Here is a 25,924-nt window from a genome sequence, read left to right as displayed (position 1 = left end):
CATGTCCAGAGAGAACAAAGGATCCAGAGGAGAGATTAGATCAAGATGGAACACTAGGTTTGTATGTCGGCCTTCCAGAAATATTTTGAAGAGGACAGATAATGTGCGCATTTTCCACAGCAGCCTGGAAAATAAAGAAGGCGGATCTCAGTCAGCCAGAAATTACAAAACAACAAAACAAAACAAAACAAAATTCCTGAAGCAAAAGGCAATGTGAAACAACTGTAGATGAAAACTGGAGCCCAGAACATGGCAGGAGGACTATGGGAGGGAGATGATAATGGAAGAAAGGTTGCTCCATGCTTAGCAATTGTGGCTGTATTGGGATTAGGAGAAGATGCAAGCAACCATGAGAGTGATGCCACAGAGGAGGTGAGATAACCAGTGTCTTTGCAGTGATTTCCTTTCCTGGTCGCTTAGAGTTAACTACTACTGTTGGCAACCAGGAAATCTGCCTGTTAAGCTTCTGTTCCTACGATAAACTGTTGGTGTTCATGATATTTTTAGGTACGATTTGACCCAATTTTCTGTACTCTGAGGATTTTTATTGAGGACCCTGACATGGCTCTTAGGTCCAAATGTACATAATCAGTGTTCCCATGGGGCAAGGGAAGGGACGCTGGTGGATTGCCTGGCTGCTCCTATTTAGTACCTCAAGAATGCTGGGAAACCTGGCATGGGAATCAGTCACCACTGCTCCTCATCCCATTTGATTTCACTTCCGGGTGCCTCTGCTATGGGACACCCTACCACTGGGAGCCACTGCCATGAATGAATTTTCAATTCTTTGTCTTTGCGTTACTTGCTCAGAAGTCAGAGTCCTTGGCTGAAACCCGGTCATGTGCTGTGGCTCAGCTGCCAGTTGTGGTACGGAGTCTATTTCCTGCCTCTACCAAGACTCACATCGTGCAGGAGTCTTTTCAAATAGGGAGGGGTTTGGTATTATATACCTACAACAAAAGAACTATACTGGGAAATTATTTATTAAGAATGTTTGACATTAGGGGCGCCTGGGTGGCTTGGTCGGTTAAGCGTCCGACTTCGGCTCAGGTCATGATCTCACGGTCCGTGAGTTCGAGCCCCGCGTCGGGCTCTGTGCTGACAGCTCAGAGCCTGGAGCCTGTTTCCGATTCTGTGTCTCCCTCTCTCTCTGCCCCTCCCCTATTCATGCTCTGTCTCTCTCTGTCTCAAAAATAAATAAATGTTAAAAAAAAATTAAAAAAAAAAGAATATTTGACATTAGAACTTTTAATGTAACTCCTAGATGATTACATGATTTTTGTCCTTTCAGATTTCCATAAATGACATGATAAAATTATCACTCATTTTTAATTAAAAATCAAGACAAAACAAAACACAAACAAAAAGACCAGAAATCAGGAATAAAAGGAACCTTCTATTTGATAAAGGGTATCTACAAGGGCTATGTAGCACAAGTATACTTAGTAATGAAATTTTAGAAGCAATTGCATTAAAGTCAGGAAAAAGATTGGGATTATTGTTCTCACAACTATCAGTTATCCTTCTATTGAGGCCCCAGCTAATGCAGTAAGAAAAAGAAAGAAGTATGGAGGAGAAATTTTGAAAAGAAGGAACTAGAACACTTACTATTTGTAGTAAATGTTACCTAAAAAGATTCCACAGACGATTCTTTTCACTGATACATGTTTAGCAAGATGGCTGTGAAATAGACCAATAAGAAGAATTATTTGCTTGGCTATTGATTATATATTAGAAATCAGAAAGTATAGTGTAACAACAATAAAACTAAAAAATAGATAAGAATACGCCCATGTTAGTTCCATTGCTGCATAACAAATTTCTAAAAGTTAGTAGCTTAAGTATATACCATTTATTATCTCATGATTTTGTAGGTCATAAATCCAGGATAGCATGGCTGGGTTCTGTGCTTGATCTCAGAAGGCTAAAATCAAGGTGTTGGTTGGCTGGGCACTAGTATGAAGGCTCTGGGGCAGAATCTGCTTCCAAACTCAGGTTATTAGCTAAAGCCAGTTCTTGTGGCTGTAATACTCAGGTTCCCATTTTATTACTTGGGTCCTACTCTAAGCAGCTTGAGGCTGCTAGCATTTCTATCTTAGGTGCTCCCTCTGTCTTTCAATTGGCAAGGACCTGTGGAGTTTTTCTTCTGCTTTGAAAAATCTTTGACTTGCTTCCCTTATGCCTTAGTCTTTTGCTGGAGAAAGTGCTTTGCTTGTTAGAGTGCATGTGGTTAGGTCAGATCCCCTCTAATGATCTCTTGATATTCAAGGCCAACTGTGACCTATAACATAACACAGTTATAGTAATGACAGTTTATTTTACCAGATCCAGGGATTAGAACAGGATTTATTTTTAGGGGGAGAGGGGCACTTTATAAACTCTGTTTGCCACAGTGCCTGAGTAGAATTTTATAATACCAACATAAAAACAAGTATAAAACTTCCTTGAAGGACATAAAATAAAACCATATAGGTTTCACTTTTTTTCACTCCCCAAGTCATCTAGTCTGTCAATTCAATTTAATTCCATGCAAACCCCCCTACAGAATTGTTTATTAAATTAGCAAGCTGAACATCATCCTTAATGGGGAACAACTGAGAGCTTTTTCCCTAAGGTCAGGAACAAGACAAGGATGTCTACTCACACCTTTTTATTCAACATAGTACTGGAAGTCCTAGCCACAGCAATCAGACAACAAAAAGAAATCCAAATCGGTAAGGAAGAAGTGAAAGTTTCACTATTGGCAGATGATGTGATACTATATATAGAAAACCCTAAAGAGTCCACCAAAAAAACCTGCTAGAACTGATAAATGAATTTAGTAAAGCCATAGGACATAAAATCAGTGTACAGAAATATGTTGCATTTCTGTGCACTAATAATGAAGCAGCAGAAAGAGAAATTAAGAAAAAAAATTTTAATTGCACCCAAAATAAGATATCTAGGAATAAACCTAACTAAAGAGGTAAAAGACCTATAGTCTGAAAACTATAAAACACTGGTGAAAGAAGTTGAAGGTGACACAAGGAAATGGAAAGACATTCCACGCTCATGGATTGGAAGAGCAAATATTGTTAACATGTCCATACTACCCAAAGCAGTCTACACATTTAATTCAATCCCTATCAAAATACCAACAGCATTTTTTACAGAACTAGAACAAAGAATCCTAAAATTTGTATGGAACCACAAAAGACCCTGAATAGTCAAAGCAATCTTGAAAAAGCAAAGCAAGGCAAAGCTGGAGGCATCACAATTCTGGACCTCAAGTTATATTACAAAGCTATAGTAATCTAAACAGTATGGTACTGGCACAAAAATAGACACATAGATCAGTGGAACAGAATAGAAATTCCAGAAATCGACCCATAATTATATGGCCAGTTAATCTTCAGTAAAGCAGGAAAGAATATGCAATGAGCAAAAGACAGTCTCTTCAGCAAATGGTGTTGGGAAAATTAGAAACGTGCAAATGAATGAAACTGGACCACTTTCTTAAACCATGCATAAAAGTAAACTCAAAATTGATGAAAGACCTAAATGTGAGACCAAAAACTATCAAAATCTTAGAGGAGAGCACAGGTAGTAACAACTGACAACCACTGTAGCAGCTTCTTTCTAGGTACATCTTCTCAGGCAAGGGAAACAAAAGCAAAAATAATCTATTGGGACTTCATCAAAATAAAAAGCTTCTGCACAGTGAAGGAAACAGTCAACAAAACTAAAAGGCAACCTATGGAATGGGAGAAGGTATTTGCAAATGACATATCTGATAAAGGGTTAGTATCCAAAATATATAAATAACTTACACAACTCCAGCAAAGCAGTTCAGTTAAAAAATAGGTAGAAGACATGAACAGACATTTCTCTGAAGAATACATATAGATGGCCAACAGACACATCAGGGGAATATAAATCAAACCTACAATCAGATACCACCTCACACCTCTCAGAATGGCTAAAATAAAATACATAAGAAACAACAGGTATTGGCGAGGGTATGGAGGAAGGGGAACTCCCTTGCACTATTGGTAAAGATGCAAACTGGCACAGCCACTGTGGAAAACAGTATAGAGGTTCCTCAAAAAGTTAAAAATAGAACTACTCTATGATGCAGCAATCACACTGCTGGGTATTTACCCAAAGAATACAAAAACACTAATTCAGAGGGATACATGCACCCCTCTAACATCATTATTTACAACAGCCAAACTATGGAAACAGCCCATGTGTCCATCAATTGATGAATGGATAAAGAACACACACACACACACACACACCCACCCCCCCCACCCCCCCCCCCACACACTGCAATATTACTCAACCACGAAAAGAATGTAATTTTGCCATTTGTAACAACATGGATGGAGCTAGATAGTATTATGCTAAGTGAAATAAGAGAAAGACAAATACTATATGATTTCACTCATGTGTGGAATCTAAGAAACAAACCAGCAAAGGAAGAAAATAAGAAAATCAAGAAATAGACTCAATCAGGGGCACCTGGGTGGCTAATCAATCAAGTGTTTGACTCTTGATTTTAGCTCAGGTCATGATCTCACAGTTCTGTGGGATCAAGCCTCGTGTTGGGCTCTCTGCAGATGGTGCAGAGCCTACTTGGAATTCTCTCTCTCCCTCTCTGTCTGCCCCTCCTCTGCTCACTTTTGTGCATGCTCTCTCTCTCTCAAAATAAACATTAAAAAAAAAAAAGAAACAGACTCTATTATAGAGAACAAACTGAGGGTTATCAGAGGGGAGGTGGGGGTGGGTGGGTGAAATAGGTGATGGGGATTAAGGAGTACACTGCTCATGATGAGCATCAGGTGATATGGAACTGTTGGATTACTATATTGTCTACTTGAAAGGAGTTTAACACTGTATGTTAACTACTGGAATTAAAATAAAAACTTAAAAAATAATTAGCAATCTGGTTCTAAACTTCCTCCAGTAGAGAAAAATGTATAAGAATTTGCAAAGACAGTTTGGAAAAGAATGATGGATACCAATACATTACATTAAAATTGAAGTCATTAAAATCATTGAGGATTGGTTAAGGAATAATCCATGGGATAGAATAAGGGCTACTTTAGTAGATGATGAAGTTTTTATCATATCAAAAAAGTAATCATGACCTATTCAGTAAATAGTGGTGCTGTTGTCTATCCATTTGGAAACAAAATTAGGCCCTTATCCCAAGCACAAAAATAATTTCCAGACAGAATGAAGAACTAAATATACAAAGTAAGGAGAATTTGCTCATATACCTCGGGTTAGAGCAGGCCTAACCCAGATGCTAGAAAATGCAATTGGTTAGTAAGCAGATGATGGAACACTTGCTTTTGTAAGTATATGGAAAATGCAAATTAGAACAGTTACCCTCTCCCCTGTTTTGCTCAATCAGATGGGGAAAATTTTGCTCAGCCAAATGTTGGCAAAGGGGAAACATACTTTCATTGAAGAAGTTGTAATGGTCTTTTTGGCAGTGTCCATTGTAATGTTAAGTATGTGTATCCTTAGAAAGAGTAATTTTGCTTCCAGATTTGTACCCTAGCTAAACACCTAAGTACATGAGCACAAAGAATCATTTACTGGATGTGGCATTGTTATTATTGGAGAACATGTCCCAAACCAAAGATCCATCATGGAAGTGCTTTTGTTTATAAATCATCCAATGGATTTTGAAAAAGACACCAATTAAGTTTAATGAAGGTAATTTAGAGGAAAACAAAAATACCTATGGGTTTTGTAACAAGAGCTCTTTTCTCCCAGTGGGTACTTTTATCACCTCTTATCATCCATTTTATAATACATTTAAGCAAAACGTTTCCCGTACATTACAGATTCATTTTCTAAGAGCAGTGCAGTTTTGAGTACCCTCCATATATGAGCAAGCACAGAATGGTAATTCTCTGGGGAAAAATTCAACTGAACAAAGCCTTACTTCCTTAACACAATGTGTCACTTCTTGGGGATTTCTCTTAACTACCCTGTTGTACCTGCCAATGAGGGGCAAAAGAAAGGAAAAGTCTGTATCTGTACAGAGAGCATTGAAATGGATTATTTTCAAGATTAATGTCATATGTGGAGTAGTGCTTGCTGATTAAATGTTTACCTTATATGTGTGATAATTGCTATTTAATATTTTAGATCTTAATATATTAGATCTTACAAAGCAGCCAGGGGAAATGTTCTCTTTACGTCTGTGCTCATATGAAAGAGATAAAGTAAAATTTCTTCACAAGGGCTTTTCAGAACATTAACTTTGGCAGCTTTAGTCTATGGGTTTAGTAGTTGAGTATTAAAAATAAAAGCATTGGCTATTGTCATTTTAATTCTGTCTATCTTCTGTGTTAGTTGTGAGAATGATGCTGGAGGTGAAAATTGCTTTTTAAAGTGAAAGAACTGTGGGATTTTAACCAAAGTGAGTGGTGTCTGATAAATTCATTAGATGCTTTTCATATAAAAGATTATCTTTATTAAGAGAAGAATTTTGTCCTGAAGATAATTTACGGTCCCTTAAGAAAAGAAGCTTATATTAATTAAAAACCCACTACAATTTAAAAATCGTTTTACAAAGCAATTTCTTGGATACACTTTACTTGAAACCCTATTTTTCTTTGTAATTGAGGCAAACCTTAAAGAGGGAGCTGTGGGCCACTAAAATCACTTACACTGTGGGCAAAGCTAATAGAAGATGAGAGCTGTGCCCATGTCCCACTGAGAAAGAGAAGACACCTTGTTAAAAAAGTAAAACTGTGAATTATTTTTGCAGAAGTCAACGAAAGGTTCTGTTGTCCTTGACCACGTATTCCGACACATAAACCTTGTGGAGATAGATTATTTTGGGCTGCGTTACTGTGACAGAACTCATCAGACAGTGAGTACAATGACTTCATATTAAATTTTTCTGGTTATAAATTTCACTCTCTCTCTGGCTTTTCCTGATGTGGTTTTAGGTAGGCAGTTTCTTTGTAACTGAAAATGATGTTGAAAACCTTTAACATGTTTTCCCTTGCTAATGTTTTTTTGCATTTTGTTTTCTCTTCTGCCAAAAGTTTGTAGAGTTGCAGGATTCACAACTTCTTTGTGTGTGTTTCTGTTTTCAGTAGACTTTCCTGGTTTACATTTTTAGAACCATATCCTAGAGAGTACTTTTCATTTATGCTGTTAGTAGAACTGAATAAGCCATGTAATAAGTATGTTAGGAGGCAAGGGACTAGTCTTGTTTTTTTTTTTTTCTTTTTTGTGGCTAGTCTTTTGAGGCCACAGATATTTACTTACTGCCTTTTATGAAAGTTAATGGTTAAAGAGAGAAAAAATGCAGTATTAAAAAGGTACTTACCTAGGTTTTAGAAGTTGGATGAGTGATTATAAAATAAATAGGTAGGGGCTTTCATTCATGAGCTTGATGGAGTAAGTAATAAAGGCAGCCAAGTTTTTGGTGTCTGATGTTAATCATTCACGAAGGTTTAACTTATAACATCTTTCTGGCTGGTTGGATAGTAGAATTACTAAGAAACTCACTACATTGGTTAGTATAGATTCTATATGGTTATAAGGCTGAAAAGCGATCTCTTGGATGATAAATGAGGAAAGACTTTGGAGGTGGTGGTTTGGGGTATGAGAGGATATTCATTAGTGACTTCCGTTTTAGTCTAAGGAATATCTTAACCTCAGACACAGTCTTCTTGTGCAAAATGCTTACCTTACCTTAAAAATCCTGTTTGGCTTTTATTTTCATGCTATTCAACTCCTGTTGGAATAAAGATTTCCTCCTCTTCCTTCCTCATTTCTCGCAGCCTCCAGTGGATCATCTGGGGTCTGTTCAGTGAGGCACATGATTGTCTGAGTGGGTTTTTTTCTGTCCTGGTCACAGGAATGTGCTAGGATGAGAAGAGACAGGCAAATGGAATGCTATTCATGGTGGTAACTTGTGATTTTTCCTGAGCTAGTTTCATAATCTGTTTTGTTTCACAGGAGGATTTCACAAAGCAGGAATAAAAAATTGGGTGTGTTGGTTAGCTTTCCATAGAGAGGAATAGCTTTCTAAAGGCAAGCGGTCATTAAGGCACACTTCAAAGAAAGGGAAATGGACATCTTCAGGAGTTGCCTGAATTCTATTCTGTATAGGACATAAGTCAATACTGCAGAACTGTAAATCCATATTGAAAGATTAAATTGAAGGCTATCGAAGCTATCTTGCATCACATTCATATTTTTGAAAGAACATTTTTCCTAGCAGAGAACACCACTGGTTCCTGATCTTATCTGGTATGTCAGACCATGCCTGGAAAGATTGACTGTCGTGCTAAAATTATATAGACTTTATCTCCCTCCTTTTTTTTTAAACTTTGCAAAGGAAAAAAAACATATGAAAAGCCAGAGATTTTCAAACAATGGCCTGTATCATTGCAAAAAGAATTAGCAGTTGATACTGATAAATAGTCAAAGTTTTCTAGGGTTTATATTAAATCAACATTTTTTTTCTCCTACCTTTATTCCTAAGGGTTGGCATTTGTGATAGGGTTTGCGTTGCAGGTTTTAGAAGAAAATAAATTACAGTTAGAATGAGAAAGCTCTTAAGTCATGTTTTTTGATATGGTGAGAACATCAGGTGTGTAAATCACATGCAAAATCTATTTTTTGCCTCCTGAATTTAGTTCTTTGTAGTGAACAAAGATAAAGTAGAAGTGATTTGTAAATATTCCTTAGTCTTTTCACATCAAAATGTATTGTCTGATTGCTTTATATATATATTTTTTATTGTAGGAAGCTGTGAGAATAAGGTCATGAAAATTTGCCCCTCCTTTACGTAACCATTACATCAAAGCATACTGGAGGGCTGAAGTATATATCCAGGTAGAAATGTGATTCCATTACTGCTTCGCTTCTTTTGGGTATTGAGGCAGAACTAAGGATTTCCCTCAGGGAATAGCTCTGGCAGGCTTTTCACTCCAGAAGGGCAACCACCCAAGGCACAGCTTTGTTTCTAGGGAAATGGTCAGTGAACCCAAATTCACATTTCTCTATCTTCTATGTTAGTAAGAGCAGCCCTACATAGCTCTTAGTTACTTAAGGTAAAAATTTAAATAATAACCATGTGTTAGAATGGCACAGGACACAGTGAAAAATTTGTCTTTAAAAATAATGATTTCTGTGAATTTGCCTGAATTACTATCCATTAGATTGGATTTTCTGCATTGCTTTGATCTTTTTCTGCACCAAAAGGTTTGCTTTTAGTAGGGAATGCTTTGCAACAATCTTGAACATAAATAAGATCTACATAGAAAAGACTTGGAGGCCCTAAGAGGGACCTTTTAGGTCAACTCTTAAGACAAATAAAAAGAGAAAGTAGGAGAAGGAGCTAGGGGTAAAAGGGAAGAAAGATGAGGATTAAGAAGAAGTGTCTCATATCAGTGAGAAGCCCTAGGCTCCCTCCCTCCCTCCCCTTGGCAGTGGATAGTGCCTTGGGGCCATGCCTAGACTCTGGCTGGGGGCAGACTGAGAGGCATGTCTCTAAGGCACATGGACCTCACATAGCAGGGAACTTGTCTGTCCTAGAGGAGCAGGGTAACCAAAAGGCTGGATCTAGACATGTCATCATCACCACCATCCATCACCATCTTTGTCATCAGTGCACCAGAAACTGTTGAACGTTTTCCACATGTTGTCATTACCTGCTCAAAACAACTTTGCAAGCTAAATATTATTATCATACTATCAGAGATGAAGAAATGGAAGCTGAAAAGGTTAAGCCACTTCCCCAAGATCACATAACCAGCGAGTATTAGCACCAGAATTCAGACGCAAGGCTTCGTGTGTCCAAGACCTTCAACCACACAATATCCCGACTTGCTTGCATGTAAGATGGAATGGTTTTGCAGATGTAGGATACTAAGGAATTATCTTCCCCAATTTATATACTTAGGGTTTGTTGAGAGGAGTTAAATGGTATGTTCCAACAAGTCCTCTTCTCAGATTGACCTGTGGCAAGAGAGTTTATTTAGGCCTTTTTTGTGTATTTATGCTTTTATGTGGTCGTTCAACAGCAATTTAAAGAATGCCTAATATGTGCAGGCCCTGTGCTAGAGCTCTCTCTGTTTTTCACATAGTCTCAGGAATTCTGAGGAAAGGAAATTTGCTGCCTGGAATATTAAATGAAACACAAGTTTTATTAAACTGTACATTTCATAAAACCAAGCCCTAGGAAATTCATGTAACAAATGCATTGATTCAGGTGTCACCTATGTGTAAAGGGTAACAGCTAGGCAGAAGCAAACGTTTGTAAAGCAAACTTCTTTCCACGGAGTACAGCTGACTTGGTTTGGAAGATTGGGCACCATAATTTCTTAAGTTCACTTTTCAGGTAGGGTCTATAAAAGAACCCCTAGGAAGTAAAAGCATTTCTTCATGAAGACAAGCTTATTGGGACTGAATTAACACACAATGTTGTCTGCCTCAATTCAGGCTTAGTTTTATAAAACAGTCTCTTAAAGATATGCAGTGGGGTTCACATACTCGCCCTTCCTTTTCCTAACGATACACAGGAGACCACTTAGCCTGGGCATACATCCTACTTTCTGCTCTGCTTTGGCTTGTGTCATTCTGGTTCTTTCTTGATCAAGACTGACCTGTGCAAGGGATGTAGCTCTTTCATATCAGGGCCTTGGTTCAACTTAACAGAAAATTCCCAGCCTCAGTTTAAGGTAGATGAGAGGAATTACGAGAACACACATAACAGAAAGACCCAGATTTATTGAAGGACGCTGCCACTTACTAGCGGTAAATATTTAAAATTCTCATATATACTGACCATTGCTCTAGAAAAGCAGAACTTCCAGAGAAGATGGCTCTCCCCAGTACATTCTAGGACTGACTGTCTTCAATTTGGTTGCTAGCCCAGCAGAAACACCTCATTCTCTGCATATGGTGTGTAGCTTGGCAGTTCAGCTTGGTGTGTCTTTGCTTTGAATGGGTTCCAGGTGTCTCTTGGCTGAGCATCCTAATCCCCAGCACCTGTAAATATCACCTTACATGGCAAAAATGACTTTGCACTTATGATTAAGGATCTTGTACAAGGACATCATCCTAAATTATCCAGGTAGGATCATGTAATTAGAAGCCCCCTTAGACATGACAGGAGAGTCAGAGAGACAGAAATATAACAGTGGAGGCAGAGGTCAAAATCATGTGATTACTGGAAGGGGGCCTTCATCCAGAGAGTGCAGGCAGCCACTAGAAGCTGAAAAATCATAGAAACGGATTCTGCCCTGGAGCCTCCAGAAGAAACAGCCCAGCGTCTTAGTTAAGGTTGGCTCCAACAAATCACCATGGACTGATGACATGAACAAGAACTGTTGATTTCTCATAGTACAGAGGCTGGAAACCTGAGACGAGAGTGCCAGCATGATTGGGTGAGAGCCCTCTTCCAGTTTGTAGACAATCCAGTTCTCCTTGTAACTTCACGTGGCAAAAAGAGCGCTAGCTAGCTCTTCTGACCTCTTCTTGTAAGGGCACTAATCCCATTCATGAAGGCTCACCGCTTGTGACCTTAATTACCTCTCAAAGGCCCCACCTCCAAATAACAACATATTAGGATTAAGGTTTGAACATATGAATTTGGTGGCGGAGGGAGCAAACATTCAGTCCATTGTGCCCCGTGAGACCATTTTGGATTTCTGACCTTCAGAATTGTAAGATGATAAAATTTTGTTGTTTTAGGCCAAGTTTATGGTAATTTGTTACAGCTGCAAAAAAGAAACTAATACACGTGGTTACAGCGGGAAGCATTTTAATTTTGCTTGCTCAGTGGAAATATAAAGGCTTTCTTGTTTACATTCACCAATTAGGCACAAACCTGAAAGACCATTACTTTCCTGGGTCATTATAGTCTCCATCCTCCTGCAGATGCTCAGGATTTCTCTGTGATTAGGGCTTCATGTGCATCCCCAACTGTCTGTGAGCAATAGTAGTTGCTTCTTCACGATTAGCCAGGTTCCTTATTATGGGGGAGGGATGATGAGATCTATTAATGATAGGCAGCAAATTGAAATTACAGCGCAGACTTCTTTAAATAATTGGATGAATTTGAAATTACTCTGAGGCTGGCAGAAACTTGAGCCATCTCTTGGGTGTTCAGAAGTTGCTGTAAGTGTTGGGATGAGCACTGGGTGTTGTATGTTAGCCAATTTGACAATAGATTATATTTAAATAAATAAATAAATAAATAAATAAATAAATAAATAAATAAATAAATAAAAAAGAAGTTGCTGTAAGTGGAATGTGATGTGGTAGAACAGATAACTAACTGCCTTTGGAGTGACAACCCAAGTCTGGGTCCTGAATGTTCAAGTCACTTAATTTTTCTGAATGTTAAGAATAATGCGCCCTCCCAACTCTCAAGATTGTTACAGGACAAAAGTAGAGAAAATGTGAAGGCTCTTTGTAGATTATAAGGTGTGAAATGTGTAGAAAGCCTTTCATGTTGAAACTAGGACGGAGGAAAATACTACTGGTGATGTATTTTTTTTAAAAGGTGGAGTAGGGGAAGGGAGGAAACAGTCTGGAGGATAGAAGAGACAAAGTCAGATAAGCTCCATACTCTTAAAGATCTCTGGAGATTTTTGAAGATGAGTCTAATTGATATTGAAAGCAGTAGTAAGGAGAAATGTGATATCCCAATATTACTTCGGGTTTTAAAATGAACAGTTATCATGTCTTACGTTAATGTTAGCCCTTGGGTCCCCTCTACAAATTTCTCTTTCAAAGGCAGAAGTTCAGTATATGGGGTTTTTCAGAGTATGGACTTCAACCTGGCTTTGAGACTGAGGATGTTGGATCTTCTGCCCTATGACTTCAGAGGTCAAAGGAGGAAAATGTGTAGCCTGGAGATACAGCCAGCATGCAAATACCCTCTTCCTTCAGTGAACTCTTCTTTTGCTTCACCAAGACAATAAAGACAATCAGATGGTAGCTTCCCAACTTCTTGACCCTCCACACACTCTTAGTCACTTCTTACTCATCCTTCCTTTTCCTCTCACAGTAGAAGAGCCCCCAGTGCCTCTGACCTGGATCTTCTCATTTTATTTTATTTTTTTAATTATTATTATTGCTTTTTATCACTAGCCCTGGCCCTCTCCCTCCCTTTTCCATCCTTTCCTTCAGGGTTTGGGCATGCTCAAGTCTCTATCGTTTAAAACTACGCTTACTGCATACCCATGCCCTTATCTGTCTATCGCCTTATTGACTCCCTCTGTGTCACACCTAACCTCCAGGAAGCATTGTCTAAATTCATTGTCTCCACTTCTCAAATCCTGTTTATTCCTAAACTTCTCACAGTTCAGCTTTGATACCTATCATGGCACTGAAACTGTCCTCAGGGTTTCTGGTTGCTAAATCCAAGTGATAATTTCAACCCTTGTCTTTCTTGACCTTATGGTTGAGTTGACCCTAATGACTCACCCCTTGAAATCTCATTTTGTTCTTATGACAATACATTCTCCTGTTTTCTTCTTATTCAAGTTTTCTTCTGGTTATTCCTATTCAGTCTTGATGATCATTTTACCTTTGCCCCTTCCTAAAAATGTTGGTGTGATTTTGTCAATGATTTTCTAATGCTCTACCTGGATACAGGCTCACCCATTTAATGCTATTACTTCTGGCACTATTTGTCTCTGAAATAACTTCATTAAAAAATATAAACTAAACTATGTATACATTTGTATGCTTCCCCTTCCCCATATACTCTGTTACTGAGCAAAAATGATCCCTATCCATTGAGCACTAGCAGGTAGGCTCTGCCATATAAGTAAATGGTGTTCTTCTTTGTATCCTGATTTATTGTATTTTGCAGTGGGAGATTTCACTTTCTGTAACTCTGTGTTCTGACAAGTACGCATATTGACCTCTAAGATGTGTAAGTGATGTGAGTCCTGTTTGTTGCAAAGAAAGACAGAAAGTTGGTCATGCTGGATTATTACAAGTTGAAACTGTTATAGCCAAGACAGGGAAACAACCTGTGTCTATCAATGAATGAATGGGGTCAAGATGTGAGATTATAGTTATATATAGATTATGTATGTGTGTGTGTATATAACTATATGTATATGTATATAGTAATATGTATATATATGTATATAGTTGTATACACACACATAATATATAATTATATATAGTTATATATATATATAATATGTATATAAAATGGAATATTATATAGCCATAAAAATAAGGAAGTCCTGGGGGCGCCTGGGTGGCTCAGTCGGTTAAGCGTCCGACTTCGGCTCAGGTCACGATCTCGCGGTCCGTGAGTTCGAGCCCCGCATCAGGCTCTGGGCAGATGGCTCAGAGCCTGGAGCCTGTTTCCGATTCTGTGTCTCCCTCTCTCTCTGCCCCTCCCCCGTTCATGCTCTGTCTCTCTCTGTCTCAAAAATAAATAAACGTTAAAAAAAAAAATTAAAAAAAAAAAATAAGGAAGTCCTGTTTGTGGCAATGTTGCAGTATTTTTTACCTCAATACCGGAGATTGGTTGTCTCGCTGCTTCAAGGAGTAAAGAGGTGGGCACAAAATGAGCGGTAGGCAAAAGTTTATTGGAGAAAGGAAGAATAGTATGAAAGTTCTCCTTACAGAGAAGGGGCATTCAAAAGTGAATATCCATGACAATAGACGAGGGTCTTTGTTTTATAAGGTTCTGGTCAACCCTTCCCCTACCATTCCCCCTTATTCCTTCTCAGGTTCTACCCTTATTGGCTCCATAGCTCTAAGGGCTGGGCTGTTCCATTCCTGATTGACTATTTCCATTGTATGAGGGGTGGTCTACGGTCATATCATTCCTTGCGGGTCATGTGTTTTATGGTCTACTACTTACTTTTAATTAGGTCTTTAGTCCAATTCCTGAGGGAAACCCGAGGTGGTGGTGTCATTCTTATGAGGAACTTTATGCCTGGGGGGTTTGCTGTGGTCAGACATTATTCTAAAATATGTGTTTTTCCCCCCGACCCGTGGACCTCAGGTCCTAATCTTTCCCTCTCTGCTTACTGAATCCTATCTTTTCCTATCATATTACAACATGACAGACCTTAAATGCATTATGCTGAGTGATATAAGACAAAGATCTTACTTATATGTGGAACCTGAAAAACAGAAACAAAAACCAAGCTCATAGATACAGAGAACAGATTGGTGGTTTCCAGGGGGGTATGGGAATGGGATGGGTGATGGTGGTCAACAAGTAAAAACTTCCAGTTATGACTTCTGAGGATTAATGTACCACGTGATGACTGTAGTTAACAATATCGTATATTTGAAAGTTGCTAAGAGAGTGGTCCTTGAAAGTTCTTATCACAAGAAAAAATAACTAAGGTGATGGTTGTTGACTTCTGTGATTATTTCACAGTATGTACATATATCGAATCATTATATTGTACACCTTAGACTAATACAATGTCATATGCCAATTATATCAGTAAAACTGGGCGGGGGTGGGGCTTGTACTATTTGAAACATCTTCAAGTATCCAGTGGGGCATAGAGGGTAAAGATCAAGAAGTGGAAAGGTTTTCTTCAGTAGCCCTTTGATGTTATAAAGAGTATCCTAAACAGTGCAGCAGCCTGGGAGGACTGTCACCAACATATGAATGAATGGTACCCGGAAAAAGAAAAACCTTGAGAAACTATGGCTGGAGGCTTTTCAAGAGTCCAGTGGCCTGCATTGGAATGCCAGAAGCATCTTCATAAAGACCCCTAACATTGAGGCTCTCATTTTCCTGCTGCTAAAAAAATGTCACTCTCTCTACCTAATCTCATATGCTTCATGGTTTAAGTTACTATCTAAAGGCTCACATGACCTTCAAATGTGTATTTCCAATTAGACCTCCCAAGAGGCATTATACTGTGCAAAGAACACAGACTCTTCATGCCAACTGTCTGGATTCATATATATTCTACTAGTTGGGAGAGCTGTGTGATATTGGGTGAATCTTTTAACTTCTCTGAGCCTCAGTATCCCCATTTCTAAAGTGGTGACATTAATAGTACCACTTCAAAGGGTGATAGTGAGGATTTAAGGAGTCTGTAGAAAACACCCAGCTCTGTGCTTTAAACTGTGTGATAAGTAAGTTAGCTCTTACTGTGCACTTGGATGTCCCTCAGGTGGTACCCACAAATGCAACATGTTCAAAACTGAAGTCATCATCTCGCCCTCCAGACGTGTTCTTACTAAAAAAATTTCTTGACGGTGATTTTATAGAATTTTTTAAAAAACCTATGTGCCTGTGTTGAGAATTTTAAGTTGAGGATAAAAATTGTGTCATAAATTTAAACAGATGCAAGTTTGGGGGTTATAAATATTGACATTATAAAATCTGTCACATTACTCTTAAGTGTATTCACTGAATCTATATATCCTAGCAATTTTGTACTCACTAACCTTTAAAAAATATATGTGAACAAGCTCTTCATCAAAAGTCAGAAATTTTTCTTTACCCCTTTTATCTCCTTAAACTTGCATTCGATTTCACTTTCTTCATAGAATTTTGCCCTATATTTCTATTAATAAAATATATTTATCCACAATAATATGCATGTACATTAAAATTTTAAAACTCCACTTCATGAGACCTTAAGGCTACAATTGTTACTGAGCCATAAGAGTAGTTATTATTACCATGGTTATCATCATATAATTAAAAGCAAAATATTATGTATTCTAATAATTACTAAGAATAAAAAGTTGGAAATGCATCTCTTAATGAAATGGATGGGGCTTTTTCTTCTTGATTAGTCCGTGTACCTCCCCCACCTTCCTGGATGATTATAATATATTCCTGGAGTGAGATATGGCTCAGTAACAATTTAATTTTTTTATTTTGATTTTTTACAGATATGAGCACTGAGTAACCTTGTCTACTATGGAAGGAAGATAGAAAAGGAAGGAATTATATTCAATTCCTTCAATTCCTTGAACTCCTGAATTATATGCCAAAAGTCACATGATGATCCATCGTCTAAAGATATTTTTATTAATCTAGTACCTCAAATGCATTGTCCCCTGTAAATTTGCTCTTATGTTCCTGAGAGCAGTGATTTCTGAGACCACTAATTGGGTTCCCTTTCAATTTAGTTGAAAGCAATGAATTCAGAACCACTTGACTTACAATTTGTTAATCATTGTAGTAATTCAACTTCACAATTTCTGGGAAATGAATTAAAAATATTTTACTGTGAGTTGCTTGGGTGGCTCAGTCAGTTAAGCGTCTGACTTCAGCTCAGGTCATGGTCTCGCGGTTCTTGAGTTCGAGCCCCATGTCGGGCTCTGTGCTGACTGCTCAGAGCCTGGAGCCTGCCTTGGATTCTGTGTCTCCCTCTCTCTCTGCCTCTCCCCCATTTCCTCACTCTCTCTCCCCGCCTCCCTCAGAAATAATGTAAACATTAAGAAAATTAAAATTTTTTTACTGTGATTTATCAAAAGAGTGCTAGTTATGTTTTTTCTTCCCTTTTACTTGGAGGCACCAGATTTTATCCAATTTAGTTGGAAAGGACTAGGAAAATTAAAAATTGTTAATTTTAATGTGCATTTGCCAATGCAAGGTTTTTGATAAAATGCTTTTATCTAATTATGTACTTTATATTTTCATCAGAGTCTTGGAGCTGCAGATTTAGTTCATTCAGTGTATGGAAAACATCCAACATAAAACTCTTTGGCAAACCAAAGAGTCATTGCCAAACCACCCAGCCAAACCAGTTGCTTTCTGTCATTTGTCAGTTTAAATAAAAATGTTAACATGTGCTCTGTGAAAAGTGTTTCACTTTTGAATTTTATTTGAGACAGATGGACAGATAAGACATGGTGTTTTGTCACTTAGATGAGATAGGCCTACCAGAATTTTGATTTATTTTATTCTTATGTGGATCTTCTTCATGAGCCATGCATAATAGTTTTAAGATGGAAGTTGCCAGATAATTAAACAAAAATCATCATTTCTCTGCTGCTCCCTTTTCTTTCTTTCCTTCCTTCCTTCCTTCCTGTTCATTTTTGAGAGAGTGAGAGTGAGTGGGGGAAGGGTAGAGAGAGGGAGACATAGAATCCAAAGCAGACTCCAGGCTCTGAGCTGTCAGGCCAGAGCCCAACACGGGGTTTGAACTCACGAACTGAACTGTGAGACCATTAACTGAGCCAAAGTCGGACACTTAACAACTGAGCCACCCAGGCGCCCCATGCTGCCCCCTATTCTATATGTGACATCCAAGTAACTCAACTATGGGCCAAAATACCATTCTTCTATCAACTTGCGTAGTCCTTACCAGAAATATGTAGGGAAAGATATAATTAATGGTGTCTTTATTAAAGGCAGCTTCGCTAATACTGGTATTTAAAAATGTTGCCATGTTTCTTCTGGGATTTTTCACACCCTGGGGCAGTGCGCCAGAGAGAGATTCAAATGGATAAGAAGCGTGTTTCTACGTTGTTTTGGAAGGGGGGAACTGTGCTAGGGGAGCTCAGTGGAAAGGAGAACAGGTGTGGCATCTCAATCTCAGGGCTGTTTTAGGTCAGTTTCAAGCAGGAATGTATGTGGAAGCTGAGGATCTGGGAATTCAGTCCCTAACGACTACCTGTTGCCTTTGTGCCCTTTGGGAAATCCTCAGGTGCATATCCCTGAGGGGCCTGCATCAATACCTTAACGAAAGCCACCACCATCCTCACTGCTCAGAATAGGGTCATTCCTCACTCGATCGTCTCTCCCTCCCCTCATGGCTAACCAGTCCCCAAGCCCTTTCCATTCTGCTGCTTAACAGAGTAACTATAGAGTTCACCCCCAAACCCAGGGTACTTTGGAGAGTGAAAAGGGCTACTGTGACCCCAACCCTGGGATAGCAGTAGTGAACAGGATTGATGGTCACCTGTTAACCTCTCCAGAATCGATCTCCGTCTCTGAATTCTAGTTTCGGTCAGCGCATGAATTTGAATTTCTGTAAAAGCTTTCCAACCCGGCTTCCTGTCTTTACTCATGCTGCCTACAATGTTTGCCCCACTGCAGATGCAGTTTTCTTCCAGAACATCAACTTTATTGATGTCTTTACTCTGTGGCTTGAAATGCTCTAACAGATTCCTAAGGGAAAATTCAGGAATTTCTTAATGTGGGTTGCAAGATATGTGGCCCTTGCATGCTCTTGAGCTGCTTCTTTTGTAGTACAGCTCTTGCCTCCACCCACCCCCTCATCCAGCACCCACACCGCAGTCCTGGTGGGGGAACCTAGGGCACAGCTGCACAGAACTGCCTGCTGCTCCCTACCTGTGTGTCCCAGGGTGGAGTGCTCCCCTACCTGAACTGTCTACCTGTGCTCTTCTCCTCATTTTACCTGGTTCAATCCCGCTCTTCCTCACCATCGCAGCTGAGATATCTCTGATATTACCCTTCTTTCCGAAGCTTTCTGTTACTTTCCAGAAAAGCATTAGGCTTACTCCTGCCTTCAAATACTGCATTGTTTTTGCCTGTTCAATAATATCCCCACTTGATGGGATACTGCTTGACAGGGATTGTGTGCTATGCTTCACTCTGTTAGCACCTTTTATCCCTGGCACCTGAGTGATCTGTCATAGTAGTAAACAAAAGAACTCTGACCTAGACAAGAGGACTTGGTAAGTACCTTCCCCTGTCTTGTCTTCCTATGTCTGCTGTCTCCTTCCTCTGCTATTCTTTGAATGTATTGCCTCGCTTCTTTTATGAAAGGCTTTTCCTGTTGTTCATTTTAACCAGATTTCATCAGTATTAAAAAACAAAAGCTTTACTGAGATGTTAGGAAGTTGGGTGGGAAATGCATGGGATTGTAAGGAAGTATAGGTATAGGATATTAGTGTGCTGGCAGCTACTGCATGCCATGTAGAATATTCTCCAGTGGTAGGTCATGTGGTAGAAGGGATGAGAATCTGAGTTCAGGTAATGTCATAGGTAGCTCTATGGTTGTGGATCCCATAATTTAAAAAAAAAAGTGCTCCTAATAAATACTATTTTTTATAAAACAGTAGCTTTTTCTATTTAGAGTGATGAACAGTTTCTATTTAGAAAGGAAGAGATGTTTCTCTGGAGTTATTTTCTGTTTAGAGTGTGTCTGATCTCTTCTGAGCACAGTCATGTGATGCATCATGAGAATTCAGGACCCAACATGCCTGAAAGAAGTGTGGGAATTGGGGAGAGGGAGCCTACCAAACTGCCAGCTGCTCTGTGTGTGCGTGCTTTCTTCCCTGTAGCACCTGGGGAGAAGCAGAGCATGCTTTGATTGTTCTTTGGTTTCTTTGTTGTATGTGTTGATGTTGACCTGGTTTCAAAATGTTTTTGAAGGACCTAGCTTTGCCTAGAGTCCACTTCATGGTGTATCTTGAACTTAATTTTAATTCTCTTACTTTTTTTTTTCTCCATCCTTTTCTCTTAGGTGGTTGATCACAATAGGCACAATCCATCGGTCACGTATACTATACTAAAATATTTTCTCCTGTAGCTTTCATAAGTTTGTTGTTTTTCAGTTTAGGGAGATGGGGAATTGAAAGTTGTTTCTTCATTAATGGCACCCGGTGCCCTTTTCCACCAAAAAGAAATTTAAAAAAAAAAGGAACAGGTGAAAATGACAAGGGCACAAAATACGTTAAAACAAAACTGTCAAGAATGATGGGTAGGAACCTCAGTGTGTGTGTGTATGTGTGTGCATGTGTGTGTGTGTGTGCGCGTGTGTGTGTGTAAGTGTGTGTATGTCCCCACATAGGCTTGTATTTAAATAAAGTATGTGGACATGCTAAGTGGTTTTGTCAATGAAAACAGGCTTTCTGTGACCCACATCTTCTTAGTTGCATAAGTGTGTGACAAGAATATTGCTGATTTCTTTACTAAGAACATTTTATTAGGTTAGACTGTTCTTCTCCCTGGTTAAATCAAAATGAACTATACAGGATAGAATTTCAGACAGTTGATTGATTGGCTAATGAGAAAGCAGTAGTTTTAGAGTTAATGATTCTAGACATTTTCTTGATTATCATTGGAAGCTAGTTTTTTTTTAATTTAGAGTTTTGATACAAACCAGTGATAAATTGACCTTGAGTTGACTTTATTCTGAATCTTAAAAGGATTTTCTCCATGAATATAAAAAGATATTTGATTGGGATATGCTGGTAGCCTACTTGAAAAGATGTATTTTATGTGTTGTTCCTATATTATTTTGTCTTAAATTTTATGAAGTTTCAAATATATTGTATGCTCTAAAAGCTAAGGTGACCAGTTTGCCTACCTTTTGTGTGACCAAGTCCAGTAAAGAGGTGCTCCAGGAATTGTTCAAAATTGGGCAGGTGCTTGTGGGAGAGGTGGAAGGCAAGGCTTAGCCATTTTCTCTTTTGGACTGTGTATTTTGCTGTGAAAGTTACTTTTTGAGTTAACAAAAATAGGCCCTTTAAAAGCTGATGGTATATAGGAGCTTAGTTTTTTTCTTATAAGATACCCATGGGGTGCCTGGGTGGCTCAGTTGGTTAAGCATCTGACTCTTGATTTTGGCTCAGGTCATGATCTTGTGGTTCATGGGTTCAAGCCCCACATTGGGCTCTGTGCTGACAGTGCAGAGTCTGCTTGGGATTCTCTCTCTCCCTCTATCCCTCTCTGCCCCTCTCCTTCTCCCTCTGCCTGCCTCTCTCCCTCCCTCTCTCTCTTTCTCTCAAAATAAATAAATTTTAAAAAACTTTAAAAAAAGATATCTATCAATTTTTGGAGTTGCAGGATATTTTACAGAGGATTTTTATTGAGGAAATTTCTTGTTTAACATTCTTTAGTGTTCTTATTCTCTTCAGCCTCCCTGATCTGGGACTGTGAGGAAAGAAGAGCATTTGCTATTTCTCATCTCCATTTCAATCATGCAATAAATATTTACTGACCACTGTGTCTCAGGAACTAGAGTGCAATGGTCAGCAATAGTCTTAGAGTTTATATTCTACAAACCACACATGTATGTTCAGATATCAGGTAGTGATAGGTGCTTTGGAGAAGATGATGTGCCAAAGTGACTGGGATGCCATTTCTCTTGTGTGGTCAGAAAAAGCATCTCTGAGATGACATTTAAAATGAGATTTGCATGGCAAGAAGGGAAGGTCCTGGCGGACAGAAGGAGCCAGCAGGGCAGTGGCCCTAAGGCAGGGACAAATAGGAGGTGTTCCAGAACTAGAAGAAGACCAGTGATGCAAGATCGTAGCAAGAAAGAGGGTGATGAAGTGGGATTGGTAGGGTTCACATTACACAGGGCCTAGCAGCCTGGGGTGGGCCACATAGATGATACTGTTAAGAATTTCAAGCGTGGACCTGATAGGATCTGACTGAAGAGCTGGGTTTTGGAAGAGGTGGAGGAGTCAATAGTTGTATTTGGGATAGATGAAGCTTAAGATGCCAGTGGACATCCAAGAAGAGACGTTAGGTGAATAGTTTGGGCTCCTGAAAGGCTAGAGTCACATTTAGGAATCCCTAGGTTTTTAAAGTCATGAGATTTTAGGGGTTTTAAGGTTGTTAGGGAGAAATAGACTATAAATGCAGAATAAAAAGGGCAAGGCTGCCATGTGCAGCTGTGCTAGCTGTGTGAGTTAGGCATAACCATGCAGTGGCGCTGAGCAGGGAGTCTACATCCTACTTACCTCATAATCCCTGGGGTTGGCTTGGCTCCTCTGTGCCAAGTAACATGTTAGTTAAAGCTGTGTTTAAGCTCAGTCAGTTAAGCGTCTGACTTCAGCTCAGGTCGTGATCTCACGGTTCGTGAGTTGAAGCCCTGCATTGGGCTCTGCACTGACAGCTCGGAGCCTGGAGCCTGCTTTGGATTCTGTGTCTCATTCTCTCTCTGCCCCTCCCCGACTTGTGCTCTGTCTCTCTCTGTCTCTCAAAAATAAATAAATGTAAAAAAAATAAAATCTATGTTTGTGTTCAGTTACTAGTACAGAGTTTAACCAAACCCTAGCTAAACCACCTGTGTACTTTAATTACTACAGTTTCAGAGTATGTCAGATTTAAGATTTTATTTCAAGATGAAATGATCCCCTAGTCTGAACAGTGACACCTCACTTATGTAGATGCTAGGAATGTGTAGGGAGCAACTTCAGCTATCTGAAATGTCAGCAGAAATTGCTAAGAAAGAACAAGTGTCTCCTGGGCCACACAAAATTGATGTCTTAGGGCCCACTCATAGGATTCAGCCCTTTTCTCATAGGATCTGTCAGTCCTGAGACCTTGGTTATTTTCATTTTAGGAAATTGGGAAGGAAGAGAGAGTAGATTATACCATTTGATGGGAAGAGTGTCAACCAGTTTGCAGACAAGCTTTAAAACAGGAGTCTAGGGGCACCTGGGTGGCTCAGTTGATTAAGTGTTCAACTTTGGTTCAGGTGATGATCTTGCAGTCTGTGAGTTCATGCCCCGCATTGGGCTCTGTGCTGACAGCTCAAAGCCTGGAGCCTTCTTCGGATTCTGTGTCTCCCTCTCTCTCTGCCCTTCCTCTGCTTGCTCTCTCTCTCTCTCTCTCAAAATAAATAAACATTAAAAAAATTTTGTTTTAAACAGGAGTCTGTCTCCTGGCCAAAAGTATTTGTATTCTTCCTGCATGTAAAATGCACCTGTCCTCCCAAGGTCTCCCCAAATCTCATTTATGATGAGATTTGGAGGTCATACTTGAGGTCCACGTTTTCATCAAATCAGGCTCTGGTATTGTTCTTCAAGTTAAAACCCTTAAGTATGGTTCCTCTCAATCTGAAGACCTGTGAATTAAAGGGGTAATAAAAATAAATTCACACCCTCCCACACTACTATTCAACACATAGGTAGGATAACTGGAAAGACACTTTCATTTAGAATGGGGGGAAACAGGCACATAGCAGTCACCCACCTGTAACAGTCCCAAAATCCAGCCAGGCACATGTAGCCTTTTCTTTTAATTAGAGCTTGGTCTTACTGCCTAGGAGTGTTCACGTGTTGATTGGCTTGGCTGGGCTTTTGGTTCTGTTCTCTGAATTTTTCTTCCCTTTCCATGAAAAGTGGTGTGTGTTAGCAGCTAAGTAGTGTTCTCAGCCTGCTTTTGCCTGTCGAGGATTGGAGATCCAAAAGCCTCTTTTCAGTGTGTAGTGTCTCTGTTCCTTTAGCTGAGGCCGAACTAATTCTGTTTAAAAACACTGTGTATTTCTTATTAATTGATTTATAATCAACTCTGTTAGACAAAGGCAACACCCACAAACCACTTTGAAATAACCTCTTCTATACCTGAAATTCCTTGTGAGGCTTTTAGCGAAGAATGCCCTTAAGATTCCTAGAAGACCTTTTGCTAGTTTGAAAGGGTCATATTTGATCTCTTTGAGAATTAATAGAATTTTAGTTACATCCATGGTTTCCTGACAGCACTCTGGATTCAGTCTTTGCCCAGAAGCCATTTCTTAATTGTAGCACACTGTTTGCCTTCTGATAAACCTAGGGATGAGAGTTTTATTTTCAAACCCAGTAAGACCTGGATCCTTTATATTTAACAGTTCTTTTCAGCTTATCTCTCTGTTCTTGGATTTCATTGGAGGCAGCAAAAGAAGTCAGTTTGCACTTTGAACAGTCTGCCTGCACATCTCCTTATCTGGATCATCCAACTCATTAGGGACATTTTTTATTTTCCATGTTGCCACAGGCAACAGCATTGCTAAATTCTCTGTCCTAGTGAGGGTCCTCTTTCTTCTTGCTTCTAACAGCTTTCTCTTTGCTTTAGGCCCTCCCAGCAGCCTTCTTGAGGGCCCCAAGGCTTTCACTTACACTCTCCTCCAGGTCCTTCCTGCTGCCTCATGCAAAAACACGAAGTGGAGAGTGAGGCCAGATCCTGCAGGGCCTTATCAGCCATCATAAGGACTTTGGATTTTACTTTGAGTGAGAAGAGAAATCACTGCAGGATGTTGAACAGAAGTGTAAAGTGATCTGATCTCTGTTTTAACAGAATTCCTTTCAATGCACAGGTAGATGGAGGGCTTACCAGTAAAGGGGTTGCTTAAGAAATCCAGGTAAACTGGGATGACCGTTTGGATCTGGGAGTGGTGAGAATTTACCAGATTCTGTTTACGTTTTCAACATAGAGCCAACAGGATTTGCAGATGGATCAAAGAGATAGACGGTAAAGAGGTTTTGACCAGAGCCAATGGAAGACTGTTGCGTCATACATGGGGATGAGGGAGACTGCAGGAGAACTGGTTTTTCTAGGAGGGATTAGAACCATCATTTCCCTTTTGGACTTGTAAAGTTTGAGATTCTGATAGACATTTAAGTGGAGATGTCAAGTAGGCAGCTGGATTCTGGGGACAGTTCTGGTCTGGCTATGCATTTGGGAGTTGTCGGTACATAGATGGAATTTAAAGCCAGGAGCCTTGCTGTAAGTATGAGCCTGGGGCAGTCTAGCTTTCCTCCTGCTTAAAGAGATAATGAGCAACCAGTAAGGGAAATTGTGAAGGTGTATATGGCCTGTAAGATGAGAGCAGAAGCCATATGGACAGGTGTCCTAGAAACCACATGACAAATGCCTTTCAAGGGTGAAGGCGTCCATCACTAGATTTAGCAGTAGGTGGAGGAATGTGTTCTAAAGGGAGTTCAAGAGGGAGGAGAGCAAACATAGTATAGAATAACCATTTCTCCCCCAGAGATTTAAAATGCAGAAGTGAAACGGGCAGATATTGGGGTCAAAAAGACCTTTTATTTATTTATTTTTTAATTATGGGAGAAATAAAGGTATGAATCGTGCTAGGAATGATTTTATAGAAAGGGAAACTTCAGTCCTGGAAAGGAAGCAGAAAGTTGCTAGAAAAATGTTCCTGAATAGTGGAGAAGGGATGAGGTTCAGTGGAGCAGGGACAGCTCATCTATAGTGATAGAAGACATCAGCACAGATGCAGGCAGGTTT

At 39.4% G+C, this 25,924-nt stretch overlaps 1 protein-coding gene across 2 annotated transcripts in view; it reads left to right on the top strand.

The window, feature by feature from the left end:
* EPB41L4A (erythrocyte membrane protein band 4.1 like 4A) overlaps positions 1-25,924 on the top strand; it is a 253,070-nt gene that overhangs the window by 105,690 nt on the left and 121,456 nt on the right. For both annotated transcript variants that reach the window (XM_042945193.1, XM_042945184.1), the window contains exon 3: positions 6,773-6,877. In XM_042945193.1, coding sequence (XP_042801127.1) covers positions 6,773-6,877 — 105 coding nt within the window. The remainder of the gene's footprint in view (positions 1-6,772; positions 6,878-25,924) is intronic.

This window comes from Panthera leo, chromosome A1, assembly GCF_018350215.1.
Source record: "Panthera leo isolate Ple1 chromosome A1, P.leo_Ple1_pat1.1, whole genome shotgun sequence".
Classification (NCBI taxonomy): domain Eukaryota; kingdom Metazoa; phylum Chordata; class Mammalia; order Carnivora; family Felidae; genus Panthera; species Panthera leo.
This window is presented reverse-complemented; position numbering and strand designations above follow the sequence as displayed.